This window comes from Mesocricetus auratus, unplaced genomic scaffold (genome assembly GCF_017639785.1).
Source record: "Mesocricetus auratus isolate SY011 unplaced genomic scaffold, BCM_Maur_2.0 Super-Scaffold_100676, whole genome shotgun sequence".
NCBI classification, from domain to species: domain Eukaryota; kingdom Metazoa; phylum Chordata; class Mammalia; order Rodentia; family Cricetidae; genus Mesocricetus; species Mesocricetus auratus.
The window spans coordinates 117,359,325-117,380,092 of record NW_024429266.1 but is presented as its reverse complement, the minus strand read 5'-3'; the positions used below and the strand labels follow the sequence as shown (position 1 = coordinate 117,380,092).

Here is a 20,768-nt window from a genome sequence, read left to right as displayed (position 1 = left end):
GACCAGCCGGCCACAGGAAGTGGTCTGGGACACTGTATGTGGCTTGAGCATATACGAGACCCCAAAGCTTGCCTTCACAGTGACACACTTCCTCCAAAAAGTCTACACCCACTTCAGCAAGGCCACACCTAGTAGTGCCACTCCCTTTGGGGCCCTTTTCTTTCAAACCTCCACATTAAGCTAAAGTGGATTGCACCTACCCAAGGTTAGATGAAGTCAGGGTTGGCTTGGCTTCATCTCGCTTAGGCTATTCCCTTAGACTTAACTATTTATTTACTTATTTATTTGCCACTTTTGTGGCTTTCTCTGTGTTTTCAGTGTGTATATAGAACTCTGTTCATGGCATTGAAGTTTTCCTGTACCCCTAAGTGAAGAGAGGTGGCTCTCTCTCTCGTTCTCTCTCTCTCTCTCTCTCTCTCTCTCTCTCTCTCTCTCTCTCTCTCTCTCTCTCTCTCTCTCTCTCTCTCTCTGTGTGTGTGTATGTGTAAAGAACTTTTCCCCCGGGCATGCGTACAGGTCTTTCTAGACAGACAACTAACATTGCTCCCTTCTGGAGACACAGTTCCTCAGCTCATCCATGAATTCTTCAGAGAGGCATCTTGGCCAGCTGAGTGACTGGGGAAATGGGAGCAGACCAGGAGAGGACCCTGAGGGAATTCAGTTCACTACCACTGATATTGCAAACTCCATGGTCTTTTCTCCTGGGTAGAAATGAGGACTATGTCCAACTCTGAATGAAGGAACTATGTCCAGGGCAGCTGTCTCTGAAAAGCTATTGCTTATCATTGCTGATAAACTTATGAATGTTTTACACTAAAATTTATATCTAGAAGCAAGCCAGTAAGTGAATATAACTGCACTGATTTTTTTCAATAAAATTAACCTTCACAAATGTGGAGGAATGTGGATTAAACACTAGAATCCATGGGTACATGTAGTATTTATGTAAAGGAGTGTTGTTTCCATGTAATGTTATTGTCTGCCACCCCCCTTTAAAGGGACTAACTGAAGCTTGAGTTGAGCTGTGGAATCTTTCTCCTTCTGTTAAAGTACCTGGGTGGCAGGGATATGGTAAGATAGCTGTGGATGCTATTGACAGATGAAAGAAGGGAGAGATTCAGATGGAATATACAATTAAGTTGAGTCTCACTGTCCATTTATGCATCTGGATAATTGAGTGAGCACTACATCCTCTGCAGACTGTTTTTACAAGTACAGTGAGCTCTTCATGTGGTTTCCATGAAGCTGGTCCCAGCACGGTGTAAGTATTCCCAGGGATTGCAGACCAAGAATCGAAATGATCTTAAGACCCTTCTCTCATGGGGAAAATAAAAGACTGAGAGCTGAACTCAGCCATGCTTCTGATGTAGGAGATGAATTAGAGCTTTATTGCTTCGTTGAGCTCCAGCAAATAAAGCAAGTACAAACAAACACGTCCCGATGTCCCTGGTCCTTCTTGCTGGGGGTGAGTATGATTACAGTCACCATGGGAAAAGTGAGCTAATCATAAGCAGTGCTAGAATTGGCAGCTTGCAGCACCTTTAAATATCAGAGAGGAATACCAAGGCGAGACTGGGATCCAGATGTGCTGATTACTAACTTTGCTTGAGTTGTGGTGTGAGACATATAGGCTTATCTGGCTGAGTTCCTTGTTCGAAGGTCAAAGGTCACTGCCAAATGCTAACATAATGTGTCTGTTCCCGGCAGCACTTTCCCTTTTAGAATGGCTTTGATGTTGCTCTGAGCTTTTATAAGACCAGTATTGGATCTGGGGGTGGACGGTTGGTATTAATTTCCAGACTTCAGGGGCTTTGTTGACCTGCTGCTGGCCACACTGGGGAGCACCATTGGGAGGTCAGAGAAGACTCAGGACTGGAGCTCTGTTGAGGTCATTACTGTCTCCATTAAGGGAATAACTCAGAAGCAAAGGAGCAAGTGTTCTTATGTTAATGTCCAAAGTAATAACATAGGCAACCGTGGTCTGATTCTAAACAAGGGCAGACACTCCTCCCAATTATGAAGTTTTAATTTATGTAAGATATATACAGAGATGGTGGGAGGTTAAGCAAAATAGACTTGATTTGTCAACCTGTTGTCTTCCAAAGTGTTTGTGATAGTGAATTAAATTGTTAAGCTGAGAAACAAATGATTCTGGAATAAGAAGTCTGCAGTTACAAACACAAAGAAATATATCTCAACAGGAAATATAAAAATAATGGAACTCTCACGATAATGAGTTGATTCCCCATAAAATAATCCTGCAATTGTCTACTGCGTGATAGCCTGAGTCACACAGCCAATGGAATGATTAATGAACAAGACAATGAAGGATTTGTCACACTGACACAAAGCAAGGAAGTGTGTGATAGTCATTAGAAGCAAAGAATGAAATAAACATCCTCACCGCCAGGGTGGCGGATGTGGGGTGAATATTGAGGAATATAGTGACTTTAGAAGTGATTATAGAAATATCCGTCTCACTGCCCTGTTTGTCATGAGTGGTCTGCTTAGTGAATATGGGGAAGATAAAAACAGGTCCCAGCATGGGACCCAAGAGCCACAGGACATTCCGTGACCAATGACTGAAATGTGATTTGCTAGAAAAGATGAGAGCTGCGGAAGCAGCCATGCCTGGGGAGAACAGCTTTGTATGCCATTAACAGGCACAGAGCTCATTTCATTGCTGCAAAATACAAGAAAATGAGGTTTGTTTTACACGGACAAGGGCAAGTAAAATAGTCCCGTTCAAAGATGAAGCTCAAAATCTTGAATGGGTATTAAAATGGATGGTCCTTTTTAATCTCTTATTTAGTTATGTCCCAGGTGCAATGACTCTTAGGAAGGTTTCACACAAGGGGTGTTTTAGGCTAAATTCACCATTACTGACCCATGTAAAGGACATGGGCTTCCATCTCAGAAAGAGTACAGCTAATTTGCCAAATGTAACAAGAAGACAACCCAAGTGACACTATCACTCAGTATATACATTGTTTTTTAGCATGTGTACCAATTTCTATGGAGAAAAAGTAATTAGTGGTAATGTGAAATCAGCCATCCATGTGTCAAGCTTGTGTGGGCCTGTTTTGCTATGGTCATTGTTCGCATCATGGGAAGATAATTCATGAATCATATATTTGCTCTGGTGGGTAGGGGCGTGATTTCCATAATGTTCTCTGGAAGTAAGTGTGATCTGATCTTTCTAAGGACATTTTTGTGCTTTATTCATCTTTGAGTCTTCCCCAGTATCTTGCACAATGACCTTGATGGATGGCTTGTCCCAGAAGCCCCTGTTCACTGAAGGATGGGTGACATTTTTACCGGCAAAGTGATTATTCGGGAAAATGTGTTATCTTACAGACATTTATTTGGCAAATCTTCACTTATTTCCACTAACAAAATCGTATCGCACACTTATGCAGCACACCAAACTTCAGACATATAAGCCTGCCTTTTTGTTGCCATAAGGAAGTTAAAACAGATTCCTAAGAATGAAGGCTGGAAGTGTTCTGATTTACTGCTTTGCCTAAGTAACTACTATTGCACAAGAGGACTGTGCAAACAAGATCTCAACTAAGTTATGTGAATTAGCTGCTTTTATCAGCTTGAAAGGAGTTTAAACTTTTGGAGTAGATCAGACCATGCGTGATTCTCACTCTTACCACTTAACCTCTCCAAGTCCTGGGTCCTAGCTTGAAGTGAGAACAGAAGTGTTTCCATCCTGTGATTGTGGTGATCAGGTTAGAGCAGTCAGGCATTTCAAGCTAGGGAAGAACCCTGGGAATGTTGTAGACAGTCTGTGGAGTCATAAATGCTTGTGGGAGGCCTGTAGTCTATTGTGAATGCCTGTGCGTTGCCCTTTTCCAACTACACATGGGTTCATTAATTTTACAGCTATTTATTGAACACTAATAGCATTGGGCAGTATGAACAAAAACAGGCAAAGTAAATGCCTACGCCAGTGTTCAGGCATCTCCAAGGATGGGAGCAAGCACAATGATGATACAGGCGATGAGTAGGTAAAGTTGGTTGAGGAAGAATAAGGGTTAAGAGGGAAAGTAAAGGATATAAACAAAAAAACAGGACTATTAAAATTTTTGGTAAGTGGCGGGAAAAGACATTGCTCAGGTAGCTTCACTTAAAGAAATGAGGGACTGAACCATTTGGGTGCTTGGGGAAAAGCATCCCAGGTGCAAAAGATATGAGCACAAAGGCCCTGGTACACACAGGGAGCATCCAGGTCCCCAGTGAGGCTGAAAAGGATTGAGTAAGAAGGTAGCATGGGTGAGGCCAGTGAACGGAGTGGACCACATTAGCCTTCATGCCTCAAATAGAGTCCGCTGCTTTACCCAATTGCAGAGGCACAGAAAATTTTAAGCAGAGGATGGGTATTGTCTGGCTTGTGTTTTAGCTGTCCCACTGTCTAGAAAAATCAAGTGGCTTGACTAAGGACCAACAAAGAAGGGCAGTGTGGGAGCTGCTGCAGTAACCCAGGCTGCAGACAGTGCAATGGCGACCTGGAGTACGGCAAGGAAACAGACAGGGAAGAAGACCCTGTATTCCAGATGTGTTAGATGGAATAGAGAGGACCGACAAGCCTGGTTGATGAACCTTAAGGAGTGCAAGAGAAAAAAACAGAGAGAAGGGTACTGAGCATTTTGGCCTAAGCTTGCAGAACAAAGTTGGGAAGGCTCGGGATTGGGGGCTTCATTCTGAACACATAGGGTTTACATCTGGATAGACAACTGGACAAGCCATGAAGGCAACTTTTGGTGAAATTAACTCGAAATATGTTATCAAATGTTACTGATCAGGCCAGTGAGAGGGCTCAGTAGAAAAAAAAGTGCAAGGCTGACAGCTAAGTTTCATCTCTGGGACCCATGAGGTGGAAGGAGACACTTGACTCTTGCCAATTGTCTTCTGACTCACCCCCCCAATAAATAAATTATATGTAATATAAATCATAAAACCGTGAACCAATAATAGCATTTTCTGAAATAGTTTGAAAGTAGAAGTACTGTGTTTGTCAGAAGAAAAATGGTTCATAAAATAATTTGTCTTGAAAAAAGAGCCTGCACTAGAAAAGACTGAGACACACAGAAAACCTGTGACCAATATTCTTTTGTTTGCCTCTTCTCCTGTTCATTTAATACACACTGATTTCAAATTTTGCATTATTAGGCAGATGCTTAAGTCTTAGCTTTAGAGGTGAATTTTTTTTTTCTAAAAAAAGTTAGAATAGAAGACCCTGGGAAGAGAAGCCCAGCAGGTGGTAGAATTGTGATTAATGCTCTGGGTCATTTTGTTTTGGAAGGACATTAGAATGTTCCATGATAACAAGACCTTTATGTGTTTTTCATGTCACTTGGGGCCATATGGTGTGAGAAGAGAAGTAAGAGCAGAGACCTTTGTTACTATAGAATTTTCAAAGTGAGTTGAAGAAATGGATAATTATTGCTAATTAGCTTCAGCCCATGCAGATATGTGTGGATCGATTTGGGGCTGACACTTCAACATCTGTTCTTCTCAGTCTTATGCAGGGAAATATGTGCCGGCCATAGCACACTATATCCACTCTCTCAACCCCGTGAGGGCACTCAAGATCGGCCTGGAAGGGATCGCCATTGGAGACGCATACTCTGATCCAGAATCGGTGGGCAGCTGCTTTTCCTTTCTCAATCTGTCCCTTACAGAGACTATTTTCTTTTATTTGAATGAACACCACTCTCACCTCAGAGGCCGAGCTTGTTAAAAGTCAATGTTAACTTAGTTCAAATCTAATTCTTGACTAGACCTTTCAAGTGTGTCTTCTTACCAGTTTAGCCTCATTGGTTGCCAATGCCAGATTGTACCTACCTGTGTATTGTGCTGTATGTGTGACTTTTCTGTTGTATATGTCTTTGTGTATAATTGTCTGACTTGACTAATGACAGTGAAAATAAGTCATTGCAAAATGTTTCTTCTTGAAACAGAGGGTGTTCTGACCTTCTTTCTTTGGTGTTCATGTGTGTCACCTTGGTCCCCAGATTATAGGAGGGTATGCAACATTCCTGTACCAAATTGGCTTGTTGGATGAGCACCAGCAAAAGTACTTCCAGAAGCAGTGCAACAAGTGCATACAATACATCAAAGACCAGGACTGGATGAAGGCCTTTGAAGTGAGTTCTGGGGACCCCAGGCTGCCTTGGAGCAATTAAAACCATCTGAGGAGAGGAGGAGTCAGGAGGTACACCATGATGGCATTCCAACTTTTGGGGTGGCATCTATCCCCTCCTCTGCCTAAGATCAGGATGTGAGATGAGTGGGCATGAAGAAATGCACAGCCTGCGTTTCTCCAAATTCACTTTGGCTGTGTATTTAACCCGAGATTGTCCTAGCGCGTTTATCTGTGTCTTTCGTTAGCTGTTCCAACTTCCTTAAATGCTGGGTGGGACCTGAAGGCATTCCATAGCATAAAGAAATCAGAAGCAAGGTAACCTGGGAAGTGGGTGCCTGAGTTTCAACAGATGCCTGGAAACATTTAGAAGGGTTATGTCCACCAGTAGGGCTTCAGCTAGAGAAGTGACCTGGTGTGTAACCCAAGTCACATGCTTCCAAGTGGCAGGATCAAAGACTACAAAATGTAGTGTAATGGAAGACATCTTCCAAGAGAAACAGTGTGTGTGAATACTATTGCAGTTAACCTAACAATTGAACATGAGACTGATGAAATGATTCGAGCCTTTACCCACTTGTTTTTCTTTGGATTTTGGTTATTTAGGGTGTAAGGTTTTGCCTAATACTGAGATACAGGCACTTGCACATTTTAGCCAAGGCAATGGCGAAGTAAACAATCTTCCTTCAGTGTTTTTGCTACACATCTATAGAGTCATCCCGTCTGACACGCTGGTACTGAGGACCTCATTAAGTTTGCTAGTATACACATTCTTTACCTACCTAAAGTCATTGTGACTGTTCAGACCAAGGCTTGATGTTAATAGACTTTCAGGTGCATTAGATAAGCCAGTTATGACCCAAACAGGAGACATACAAACTACAGGAGAAAAGATTCAACTTACACTTTGCACATTTTATAAGTAGGGTACCAGGACACTACTGGGATCCCATGTGGAGGTGGCTGGGTTTTCTATGAAGTCTGATAACAGCAAATTGTGCAGATAGATGGGTTGAGAAAGGGAAGTCCCAGCCCTAGGCAGAATGCTGACAGACTCTTTTCTGTGTCAGGACACCAGATGTGGCAGCAATACGAGGAGCCAGAATGCCCCATGCAGTTGTAAACACGAAGGAAGCAGAATTGTCTTGTGAGGATTAAGATCATGCTTTCACTGTCAATCATGGTGTCTTCTGGATAGGTCTTGGGTTGTAGGTTGCCTGCTGTGCTAGAGCCAGGGAGAAGAGGAAAGCTTGAGAACTGAGCATTCCTACCGAGCTGTATGTAGCCTGAGACTAATTTGCAAGAGAGAGAGATTTGCAATGGCTTTGAAGAAGCCCATGGAGTTTGTTAAGCAGAGTTCGAGGCAAGGCCAACTAGGAGGCCTGAAAGCAGGAGACAGAATGATGTCCACTGCACATGATGTGACAGCCAGGACACTTACAGGCTGGGAAAGCTGTTGGAAAACATGAATATTTTGTACAGTTAGAGACAGTGAGACTATGGCCCAGGAGTCTTTCCTTACCCAAATTCAGTAGACACTTAAAATACCTTCCATGTCATTCCTTGAAGGTATGAGATGTCTCTTCAATCACTGATCCAAGAGACTGAGTGACTAAAGCCTGTGAGTTTTCAAAGGAAATAGACAAAGCAGTGTTTAGTATGTTAGCCAAAGATGCTAAGACACCCTAAAATCTAAATCTCAAGTCCAACAGAGTCAGCCTGTTTGATGTCCTTAATCTTTTATCTTAAACTTTTGTTTATTTTATTTTATGTGCATGAGTGTTTGTCTGCATGTGTATATGTGTACCACATGCATTTCAGATGCCCCTAGAGGACAGAACAAGCCATCACATTCTTGGAACTGGATTTACAGTTGGCGGTTAGCCATCATGTATGTGCTGACAAGTGAACCTGGGTCCTCTGCAAGAACAGTAAGAGCTCTTAGTGGCTGAGCCTGCTCCCCCGGACCTAGTGTTTTTAATTTTTAAGATGGATAAGTTAGTAAAAGAGCAGTAACAGCTGGTGAGAACATTGGAGACAGGTGATACCATTTCTACACATACACCGGTGGGGAATGCTGGGCCCAGAGGAGAGTTGTGAATCATGGAAGGACACATGTAGATTGTGGGAGACCTAGGCCTGGAATGGGTTTGTCTGACTCCTATCCCAGTGTTCCTCCATCCTACAGTATTTCTTGGGTATTCTATAAATATTTTAGGGCATCCTCCCAATTCTACAAGATTAAAATGCTGCTTTCTAGTCCCTTCTCTCTCCTCTTTGACAACGGATCACAGAACATTCTCTGTGAAACAAGTTTTGATTAGAAAGATTTCAAAAGCCTGGACTAAACTAGTGGCATTACTTGTTAGACAGAAAGTGGTTTTGTTTCTTGGTGAAAGTAAAGCTTTTATTTTATTTTTTCAATGTAAAAATTAGTGTGTATGTACATGTGTATACATACTAGCACAGATGTGTGTTTATGTATGCACTCGTGGAGGCCAGAAGTTGATATCAGATGTGTTCCTCACTCTCCACTTTGCTTTTGGAGGCAGGGTATCTCACTTGCCTGGGACTCACCTGTACTACACTGGCTAGTCAGAGAACCCAGGGCTCTCCCTCTTTTCATCTCTAAAACTCTGACATTAGTAGTGAGTACCACTACTCCAAGGTTTATACACCGGTACTGAGGATTGAACTTGGGTCCTCATGCTTGTGGGGCAAGCACCTTACCAACTAACCTACCACCTTAGCCCCAGCAAACTGACTCTTAAAGGTTGGATCTATATTCTCACTGGTGTTGAGCATAGCTTCTAAAGATGAGTTCCACAAGAGATGTGTGCATCCGTTATAACTTCTAGCCCAGAGCAGGCAAAGCAGAGAAAGACACCTGCTCTGGGCCATGAACCTGTGGGTTGGTTCATTGTTTAGCATGCAGATATCTCCACAGTGTGAAGGTCTGAGTACTACTGTTTCTCCAGATGTAGCCTGGAGCAGAATCCCTGGTTTGCCTAGCACACTTTGGATGATTCCTTCTCAGTCCTCATCCAGACCCTTTATCTCTACACGGTCAGATGTGGGACCACTGCACAAGCAAAAGTGTTGAGGACAGGAGAGCCCCGCCATCTAACTGCTGGTACAGTGTCACACGCGTGGCTGAGAGCTCAGGCTGACGTCACGGAGGGACTAGTGTCTCACCCGTGCCATTATCAGTGGGTTACCCTGGCCAAGCACTGCACTGTTGTGAATCTTCATCTCCTCACCAAGCATTAGGATAATGGAATGTTATCTTATAATAAACCAAGCTTGCTCTTGATGGTTTTTAGAGTGTGTTGAATGCATGTCATACAGTCCTTTCAGAGGACCCTCAAAATAGATCCTCAGCAGCAGAGGAGGAAAAGACACACCCCAGCCACTTACCCTTTTCACCTTCCTGCTTTAACCCAGGCCTGACACGCTGCACTCCACAGCTCTCCATGTTGACTCCTAGGTAGAGCAGCCATCCCCCTCCATCCTCATTGCTGCTCCCAGAACACTTTCTTCTCCCTGCTAAAGCATTGAACATTTATTTCATAGCCTCAGAGGGCACCACCAAGCACTGTTTAGTAGGGCAATTGTTTACACCATGTATCTCTCTGGCTGGTTTAGCTCACCATCACTCCCAACATCATTCCTGGTGACTGTAGTATCCATGAGGGTGGTATGCCGATACTCAATTCTTGTGTTCTTTAGCCTCTGTTTCCCCCCCCCAGCAGTTTTGTTCTTCCCTTTAGTTACTTATTCCTGCTCCAAAGAAAAACAAAAACCAGAAAAACAACCAAGTAAATAGACAACCAAAGAACTGACAGAGCCATCACCCACAATCTGAAGCTGAAATATCTTATTCAGTTGTCACATCCTATCCGTCCTACTTATGTTAATGAACCAACTGCAACAATTGTCCAGCTCCAGGGCCATTCAGCCCATTGAGACTCCTCCTCTTTGTGAGGCCTCAGCCCTAGGTCTTCATTTCTCTGATTACCCAACCTAAACTCAGGTCCACCCACATTCCAGACACTAAGCTCTACTAATGCTTCCACCAACTTCTTAGACTAAGCCACAGCCCTGGCTGATGCTCCTCTTGACTCCCTCCATGCTGGCCCTTGTTCAGCAACCCATGGCTAAAGAAAAACAATAGCCATGGTGACCATGGTCCCTGCTGGTGGTGGGAGCTGGAGTCTATGGATACCCTCCACCAGCTCCAAGACCCTGAGTTTCAGTCCACATCCCATCCCCTGTCTGTTCACGCTGAGGATGAGTGTTCCAGGATCCCCTCTCACTAGGCATCTGTTTTACTATCTTCTTTCCCTGGTTTTCTATATTGCTGACTTTCTCCCAGCCAATGGGTCATAATTCAATTGTCATCTTCTAACAGAAACATCTTTCTTCAGTGTCCCCTACATGTAGGAACTCACACCCATAACTCCTCCCATTCTTGTTCTCCTTACCATTCCCCCGGTGCGCATATGCCTCTAATACCTGATGCATTTTGCCTTGTCATGCTTATTTGTTTCTCTAGAACACAAGTTCTATGTGGGATGGCATTTGCCTGTTACAGATGTCCAGTAAGTGAAATGAGAAAGGTTTTAGAATATAGGGGGTAGAGAGGTAGCTCAATTGGTAAAATGTTTGTCATGCAATCACAAAGACCCAGAATCTGAACCCCATAACCCAAGTACAAACAAGAGCTCCAGCATGGTGACACAGATTTGTGCTGAGGAAGCCAATGTACCCTACTTGGAGAGTCCTAGGTATGTGAGAGACCCCTCTCTCAAATAAAACAATGAATGGTGCCTGACGAATGATACCCAAGGCTGTCCTTGGATTTCCACACGTGTGTGCATATCATGTATATGTAAACACATAGATACACATATGCTAAAAAAAGTGTCCAAGAGAGTTCGAACTAGACTCTTCTCTTCTTTATAAGGGGTCATCTCTGAACACACTGAAGCCACACCCTAAGGTTTGACCACTATCCCAAGTCTACTGGCAGAGCAAGATGCCGCTACAGTCCTGACTGCATGATACAACATGGGCTGTGCATGCTAAACCTCCCTGACACTGTCCTTCCCTTCTCCCTCTCTGACCCAGATCCTGGATAAGCTGCTGGATGGTGATTTGACAAATGATCCATCCTTCTTCCAGAATGTGACAGGATGCACCAACTACTACAACTTTTTAGAGTGCACGGTAATGACCAAAAGTTAAAAATCACAGTAATGTCTGTTTAAAACTTGGGAGCAAAACCAAACTTTGATTAGAAAATACAGCTCAATTTAAATTAGATGTCTGTGTTCAGCATATATTGCATGATTTCATCTCCTGATCCCTGGGGCTTGTTTCTCATTGGGTTTGTGAGCTTTAACTCACCATCATAACATGTGATATTGTAGACAGCTCAGAATGGTGTCTATTTGATTCAGTGTCCCTACTAGACCTTGTCTCAGGGAGGAGTAGTTCTGGGAAGGGTGCAGCAGCCTGGGACGGCACCTCTGGGTGCTGGGTCTAGGCTTCAATCTATGGTCTCTTGAAAACATCCACCTTCTTTGTTCTGCACTTGTGATGGCTAAGGTAATCAACTTTGCCAAGCCTCCCTGAAAATATTTGCCTTGTCTTACTTTTAACTTGAGGTGTTTAGAGCATTTAGGACAGCCCTTACTTCAAGGCCTCTGGAATACTTTTCAAAGCATTCAAGTAGGTTCTTTCATAAAAGTAGGCCAGAGTTGACTGACATCTTTTGTGTAGAATTAAGTGAATAATAGGAGAGCCTGCTTGGCAGTTTGGATATGAGGACTCTTTGTCTACTGCACAGGACAATGCATTCTGTTTTTTAAGTTGCCTTATTTATGAGCTATTTGTAAGTAAAATTTGAAATCACTTTTGGTGGGATTCCCAGCCCTGTGGTTTTGGACAATAACAAAACATGGCAGGAAACAGAGAAATAGAATTTGTGATTACAATGTTTTTCTGTAGAAAGTAATATATTCACAGCCAAAAAAAAAATGCTGGTGAAGCACAGAATTGTTGAACATAAATCCTAAACAGTATTTTTGCAACCTGGAGAATTAAAAAAAATATTTTCTCCTTTTTCTTTAAAGTGTCATGATTATTACAAAGACTTTAAGAAAGTTTTTCTTTGGTTTTTGCTTTTTAATAAGGGCTATGAACAATTTGTTGTGTATATCTTTTATTATCATTTTTACTGTGTTATATAATTCCCCCATAAATCATAGTTGGTTGATTGTGGGGAGAGGGGCAAGACAGCAGAAAAATGCCAAGTAAACCATGGTTTTAACCCACTATGCTGCCCCTGGTCCCTTAAAAGCCACTTGACCACCTTCCCTGGAGCCAAGGTCAGGGAGTGATGACCTTGCATAGTCTAACCCCTTTCCTTCCTCCAACATTCTTGCCAATGAACTGGCTGATTAGACAGTAGGGCTGCAAAGATTAGTGTGAGCAAGAAAATCCATTCCCCAGGCAAATTGGATATTGACTGCAAACGAAGGAGATTCTCTGCATTTGGCCTCAGTGAAAGGATCCCTCTTACCTGGTGAGGACGCTCCATTAAGATGTGGATCATGAGGACAAGTTAATAGTCTAGGCATGCCCTGTTTACTGTGCTGTATGTTGTGGGGAAGTCTCAACTTGCCCACTAGGCCATGCCTGACATCCTCCTCCATGACACCTTCTGATGTGCCTTCTGCCAGGATACCAAGGACCAAAATTACTATGGGAAATTCTTGTCCCTTCCACAAGTGAGACAAGCCATCCATGTGGGAAACCGGACTTTTAGTGATGGTGCTGATGTTGAGAAGTACTTGCGAGAGGACACAGTGCAGTCGGTGAAGCCCTGGCTAACTGAGATAATGGATCACTACAAGGTGAGCAGGGGGCCTGTCGGAGGAGGGGCTCCAACCCAGAACTCCTGAGTCACGTAAGCCAAGGGGACTTCCTTTTATTTCCTATTTTACGTCTTCCTTTCAAAAAATCATCTCTTCTATTTGTAAAATAGAGACAACCTTCTTAATTTTACTTCACAGAGTTGTGAGTTATCTTTTTAATTGTTTCTTAAAATGAAATTCCCTGTGGGTCACACCAGCCCTTGTGCTTTCCTAGTTAAGGAAAGTAAACCCAAGAAGATGGAGAGCCTTGTCTAATAATCAGTTGTCCCTGTTGTTAGCTCTATCATGTAAATGACAGCCTTATCATGGTCAATCCAAGATTGCATCTGCTTAAGAATTGCTCTCATTGCCTGTAATCAGTGATTATTCTCCCTGTGTCTGCTGGAAACCCAGAACTGTTGGGCTGTTGCATTGGAGTGAACAAAGACTTCTGAACAGAGCAAGGCAGGCACTATGCTTACGGCTGACACATTCCAATTGGTTGGTCACAGGAAGCCCCAGTGGAAATCGCAGTGAACCTCTTCCTGGTCTCCCACTACAAGGGAGAATGCTAAGAGCAAGTGGCCTGGCAAGAAGTCGCCTGTGTATTGTTTCTTTCCTCTTACCACTCCCTCATCGACCCCCTCCCCTGCCCACACATGTTAGAGTTGCCTGTGGGGCAACCCTGAAGGATGAGTGCCGAGATGATGAAGGCTTGTATCCATTGAAACCTTAGCTATGTCAAAAATATACTGAGAAAACCTAGGTCTTTATTGTCCTCAAATTTACTAAACCAAAAAGCCTTTAACACTTGTGTTTTAAGACTTAAAAAGTTAGAGATACCATACCAAAGTCCAAAGTGGCTTTGTTGAAAAGAATTTCCCATATTGTTCTTTATTTGGGCCCTAGGATATGGAGGGGTGTGTGTGTGTGTGTGTGTGTGTGTGTGTGTGTGTGTGTGTGTGTGTGTACCTGGAATGTGAGTCCTTTTTCAAGAATGATAGACTAGGGTGGGCATACAGAAATCTTGGTGGTATAATGTTCCAGATGTTGACCAATCGTCTCAAGTCCATCCTGACTGATAAAAGGAGCATACTGGCTACAGTACATTTGGATATCTAAGCATCTCCCTTTGTTGCTCCTGTAACCCAAATCTGCTGTCTCAAATCTTCCCGGCTGCCATGACAAAATGCTTGACTGGGTAGTTTCCACTCTACAAAAGCATACTGCTCACAGTGCCATGCACTGCTGTCTGCTGGGTGTGCTGTAGGAGTCTGAGTCAGCTTCCTGTTATCTTCTTGCTGGATCCTCCCTGGCTGGAATTCCTCTATGGGGCTTTAATCTCATTCTCAAGACCTCCACCCTCACGATTACCTTACTTGCCAAGTCCCCATATTGGAGATTAGGTATCAGCATGTTAATTTGGGGGGAAAGACAGAAATACTCAGATGTTGGCACCTACAGATGTGAACTCCAGTGAAATCTGAATATTCTCTGTATGTTTCAATTCTGGAACAGTTTCCAGCACAAGAAAATGGTTTTGTGGTGCAGATAATGTACGTTGCCATGAAGAAAGAACAAACTGTGCAGTCAGTTCAAACTCCAACTAAACAGGACGCCTGTGGAACAGACCATGCATTCATGGAGACAGCTGGCAGAACCCTCCTGGCAGCGGTGACTGCTGGCTTGTCCACTATTGATGGCGAACCTCAATGTGTATATAACAGAATCAGAACAACATAGACTGGCTTAAGACATTAGTGTCCTTAAAGTTATATTTATGTAAGACTCAGCTCTAATTTGTCATAGAAAGAAGGGAGCCTGTTTCCGTTCATATAAGCACAAGAGTCTTTCCCCCAGTCCTGTCTTCATTTCAGCAGAGGTGCATTGCCTCTGGCAGAGTGAGGAAGGCCCTCAGGAGTGTCTGTGATGGTGTTTCTATGTGACTTCTGTGTGAACCAATGGCAGCACAGCCGTGCTCTTGCAATGACTTGTAGGAGGTACAGATGTGGCATTTTTGGGTGGCAGAATGGTAAACCGAGATATAGACAACTATAACAATCTGCTGGATAGTCAAATTCTTCATGATTAAATCAGGTCGGAACGTTGTAAGGATTTTTGGGGGTGATGCTGTACAAGACCATGGTGGTCTAGATACAGCACATGCTCTAGGGTCAGCTAAAACACAGTGAATTTGGGCTCACGGCTGTTCCCTTGGAATGGCTATTTAACTCTTTGCGATTCAGTTTCCTTGCTATAAAACAGGAGGGGGGAAAAGCGAGCTTTCATGAGGCTTAAGAGTGATTATATTTAAAACAGTCCGTGGTTGATAAAAGGTGTTTATAACCACAATCTATTACCAAGAAGTTTTAGCAGAAGTGTCTAAGAGCTCACTTTCCATAAGAGTGAAGAGGCGATAGAAGAAAGCTTGGATGTGGCCCCGTGTGAGAACCCAAGGACACATTTCCAGAACCCATGCCTGTGCAGGCCCGGTTTTCCCACGGCAATATGGGATTTGGAGGCAGGAGGACCCCCAGATTCTTGTGTTAGCTAGCCTGGAGTATGCAGCAGCAAGCGACAAGCAGAGCCTGCCTCAAAACAGATGGAGGTCAAGGACTAATTCCTGAGGTTAGTTTCTCACCTCCATGTGCACAGGTACTCTCCCTCTCAGTCTCCCTCTCTCTGTCTCCCTCTCTCTTTCTTCCTCTCTCTCTCTCTCTCTCTCTCTCTCCCTCTCCCTCTCTCTCCTCCCTCTCTCTCTCTCTCCCTACCCCCCTCTCTCTCCTCCCTCTCTCTCCCTTTCCCTACCCCCCTCTCTCACACACACATACACACACAGAGACTTATGCAAGAACACACCCCCCCATACAAAATCAGAAAATGCCTCACAGAGTCCCACTTTCTTGCTAGAACTTGAAGAATTTAGAAATCACACCATCTGTACTGGGGGGAGAAGCTCTTCTCAAAGTTGTGACTAAAATGAGATCACAGAGTACTCCAAACCAAAGTCAAATAAATACAGAGAACTCATCCCTCTCTGTCTGGAACACAACCTCGGCAGGAGGAACCTCTGTAGAAGCAGGACCTCAGCAAGAAATGGAACTGTGATTGGCTCATGGCTGGAGGCCAGTACAAGGACTGTAGAAGTCAAAACACCGGGGACTCAGGCCAGGCTGTACATGTCTGTGAATTTCACTTTCAAGAGTTCATCCAGGCTTTCCAATGACTACTGGGGAAACCCCCCGGTATTTGTGATGCTCCCAGGAGAGGGTGGGGAAGCTTTGGAAAAGCTGCCTGAGTGCTTAACAAGATCTGCCCAGGAGAGCAGCTACCTCCCCAGCACCAAACCTAATGGAGTTTGATCACAGTCTACCAGTTGACTTAAGGTGACGTTGTACCCCCCAAAAGCATGGTAGGTTGTAGCACGAATTCTACTCTTTATTAATATTTTAAAAACACAGAATCAGATACTTGGGGCAGGGGAAAGCTGAAAGATCAGAGAAGCAAAGCAGCCAATAATTCTTACCTCTATTGAATCCTCAGACCAAAGGGGCGATCCTGTTTCTAGGAATCCTCAGACTGAATTCATCCTCAGACCGACTGCCTAGACTGCATCTGTCTCTATGAATCCTCTGACTGCACTGAGCTCCTGTCTCCTCTTGCCTTATATTCTTCTCTCTGTCCAGCCATATCACTCCCGTCTCCACCTCTCTAGTGCTGGGATCAAAGATGTGAGCTGTTTCTCTTTTAGACTGATTCACTCTTGGGTAGCCCAGGGTGGTCTCGAACTCACAGAGATCCATCTGCCTCTGTCTCCTGAGTGCTGGTATTAAAGGTGTGCCCCACCACTGCCTGGCCTCTATTGTTATCTAGTGTGGCTAGCTCCACACTCTGATCTTCAGGCAAGCTTTATTTGTTAAATCATAAACAAAATGTCTCCACAGTAGGTTTAGCATAGTGCTAGTTGTTGAAAACGCGTCTAATACAACCTAACAGTGCTCAGCTCTGCCTACCTTCAACCTTCTCAGTCTGCTCATAGTAGTCTGCAGCTGGGAAAAGTCATCCAGCACGGCACTACTCTAACTAAATGTTGACTGGTTCATGCAATGAGAGTTGGCAAGAATGGCAACATTCCAGACCAGGAATTTTAAAACAAAACAGAGCATTCTTGTTCAGCACTTTCACAGAAAATGACAACAATGTATGAATGGGTGGATAGTGGATATGAAGATATAGAAAGTCTAAGAAGAAAAACAGAAATGTTGGTGATATAAGGAAATTCAAAATGATTCTGGTAGGTTCATTAGCAGCCTAGGTACCACTGATGAAAGAATCACTCACTAAGTTTAAGAGTATGAGAATAGAACTTCAAAAACCAAATGCAAAACAGAGCAAAACAGCTCTCATTCCCATAGAACTGTATCCACCTTCCATGTGACAAGAGAAAGAAAACAGTGACTTTCCTGCAATGGCATTACCAAAGGGAGAAAAAAACAAAAAGAAAAATAGTTACTTTAAAAAGTAACAAGCTATCTTGTAAGCAGTTAATGACAGAAATTTCATGCCAGTTAATGCCGTGTGTAAACCATTAAGAGAACATCAGACAGGACAAATGCAAAACAAATAAATGAAATAGGTCTCTAATGTGCAAGGTGTTCTTAGACAATAAGGAAAGGAATTTGCTGTTAGTAGATCTGCATTGCAAGAAACTTTTAATAAGCTTTTCAAAGAGAAAGAAAACAAAACATTGTAAGGAAAATTCAGCTTTATGAAATGAAAGGGAGCAAGGCATAGTGGACACACCTTTAGTTCCAGCCCCTGGGAGAAAAAGACTGCTGGATCTCTGTGAGTTTGAGGTTAACTTGGCCTTCATAGTAAGTTTCAGTCCAGCCAGGACTACACAGAGAGACCTTGTCTCCAAACACAATAAAATAAAAAAAAGAGAAAAGATATAAAAAAGGAGCCAAATAATGAGCATCATAAGCTGTGCAGCAAATCCAAAGGAATCAGCATAAAAACTGCTTGAATAACTGTTATGGAATATTAAAATGTGTTACATTTGTGTATGCTGAGGAACATTTGTTTAATGATGTTTCATTTGCTTAACTCTGTGAGACTGTGTTAATTTGCCTGTCTAAAATACCTGATTGGTCTAACAAGGAGCTGAACAGCCAATAGCAAGGCAGGAGAAAGGATAGGCGGGGCTGGCAGGCAGAGAGAATAAATAGGAGAAAAAGAGAGCAAGGGGAGCAAGAGAGATTAAGAACCGAGAAAAGAAGGGGCTAGCCACCCAGCCACCCAGCCACCCAGCCACCCAGCCACCCAGCCACCCAGTCACCCAGCAACCCAGCCACCCAGTCACCCAGCAACCCAGCCACCCAGCCACCCAGTCACCCAGCCACCCAGCCACCCAGCAACCCAGCCACCCAGCCACCCAGCCACCCAGCCACCCAGCCACCCAGCCACCCAGCCACCCAGCCACCCAGCCACCCAGCCACCCAGTCACCCAGCCACCCAGCCACCCAGTCACCCAGCCACCCAGCCACACAGCCACCCAGCCACCCTGCCAGTCATGGAATAAGAGTGAAAGTAAAATTACAGAAGTAAGGAAAGGAAAAAAGCCCAAGGGCAAAAGGTAGATGGGATAATTTAAGAAAAGATGGCTAGCAACAAGCCAGACTGAGGCGGGGCATTTATAAGTAATAATAAGCCTCCGTGTGTGATTTGTTTGGGAGCTGGGTAGCAGGCCCTCCAAAAGAATAAAAAAGAAAAAGGAAAAACAAAAACAAAAAACCAAACAAACAAAAAACAGCCAACTACAATAATCATGACAGAGTTGTAGGATATGAGATAAATACACAAGAATTCATTACTTTTCAGTTACCAGGAGTAAATAAACGGAATTTGAAATCAAAACAGTACTATTTATATATCAACCCAGTGCCTCAGTTTGACAAAGGATGTGGCGGAAGAAGCTGCGAGCCGCCACTTAACACACAAGCAGGCTGCCATCCAGAGTAAGCAGATACGGAGAGTCAAGATGCTAGGTATGCGAGAAACACGAAGCACAGAATATAAAATAACTGCATATAGTATAGCAAATATGTAAATGAGGTTACAAAATAAGAAATGAATAAGGAACTATCAAGTGCCTTGATGTTGGGTCAGTAAGACTGCTCAGCAGGGAAGAATGTGTATCCAGCCAAACCTGGCTCCCTGAGTTTGGTCTCTAGGACACTCATAATGGAAAAAGAGAACCAACTTCTGCAAGTTGTCCCCTGCCCCCACTCCTCAACTTCTCTGACCTACATGCACACCATGATATCTGTGCCCTGCTCCCCCATAAGTAAGTAAATAACAGATGTAAAAGTATCTTTAGAATAACCAATTGCCATCAAATGAAACAATTGTTGAATAAACACAAAGGAGAAACGATGTTTGCTATGCTTCTAAGCAAAGCCATTGAGGGCAAATGGGAAGGGACGAAAGGAAAGCACTGGGGGTCGTTTTTTGCCCTTACTTCAAGACTGCTGGCACCGGGCGCCTTTCTTTCCTTTCCTCTGCCTGCTTTTGTGCCTTTGGAGAACTTTTTATGTACATTCTCGGTCCACTTATTGAACTGATTGCTTTGTCTTTGAATTGTGTAGCTGTAAGCGTTCCTTCCACAGTTCTCACAAGTACCTTACCAACTCGCAGGGTTTTTTCTCCACGGTGTTCATCAAGAGGATTTGGCTTGATCTCTGCCTTCTTTTATTGTGGGTGCTTTGTTATTGTACCCAAGAAGCCAATGCCTAACCTAAAAGAGCAGAGGTATAGTCCTCTGGCTTTTTTCTCCAAGCTTCTTATATTACACACACACACACACACACACACACACACACACACACACACAAATTAGACACTAAGATCCACAAATGAGAAAGAAGATTTTGTGTTTATCTTTCTGAACCTGCGTTACCTCACTTAATATAAAATTTTAATTGTATCCATGTTCCTATGTATTTTATAACTTAATTTTCTTTGTAGCTGAATGAAATTCTGTTGCATGTAAGCACCCATTCATCTGTTGATAGAGCTGAAGGACGATTTCATTTCTTTGTCACTATGAATAGAGTAGCAATGAACACAGATGCGCAGGGATCTCTGTTATAAGATGCAGAGTCCTTCGGCTAGCATCGGAGTAGTATAGATGGGTCATGGGAGGATGCTGGGCCCTTTTCTGCATCTATCAGTATGACTTTGTGCTATCTGTTTACGGTCCACTTGTTGATGTGTGGCATGTTTTGATTTGCATATATTGAGTCATCAGGAATCTCAAGAAAAAAGAGTACTTGACTATGATGAACAATCTTCTCAATGTTTTCTTGAAAGTGGTTTGCAAGTATTCTGTTGATTTCTTTTCCAACTATGTTCATTGGGAAGATTAATCTTCAACTATTGTTTTTGCTCTTTTGGTGTCAGGATAATGCTGGCTTTGTCAGAAGGAGTTGCTAGTGTCCCTTCTTTTTCTCCTTATGGAATACTTCAAGAAGTACTAGTATTAGTTTTTTGGAGGTCTGATGGGTTCAGCCATGAACCTGTCTAGGTCTTGACTTAACTTTTAGCTGGAAGAATTGTTTTTACTAAGTTGGTCTCACTATTTATTACAGATCCATTTAAATCATCTTATCTTGATTTGATTTGGGGACATCGTTTCA

General features: G+C 43.3%; 1 protein-coding gene across 1 annotated transcript in view; it reads left to right on the top strand.

Moving 5' to 3' along the window:
- Cpvl (carboxypeptidase vitellogenic like) overlaps positions 1-20,768 on the top strand; it is a 104,349-nt gene that overhangs the window by 38,341 nt on the left and 45,240 nt on the right. Inside the window, exons 8-11 of the mRNA XM_005076812.3 lie at positions 5,528-5,650; positions 6,024-6,155; positions 11,282-11,380; positions 12,898-13,071. Of these exons, the coding sequence (XP_005076869.1) occupies positions 5,528-5,650; positions 6,024-6,155; positions 11,282-11,380; positions 12,898-13,071 (528 nt within the window). The remainder of the gene's footprint in view (positions 1-5,527; positions 5,651-6,023; positions 6,156-11,281; positions 11,381-12,897; positions 13,072-20,768) is intronic.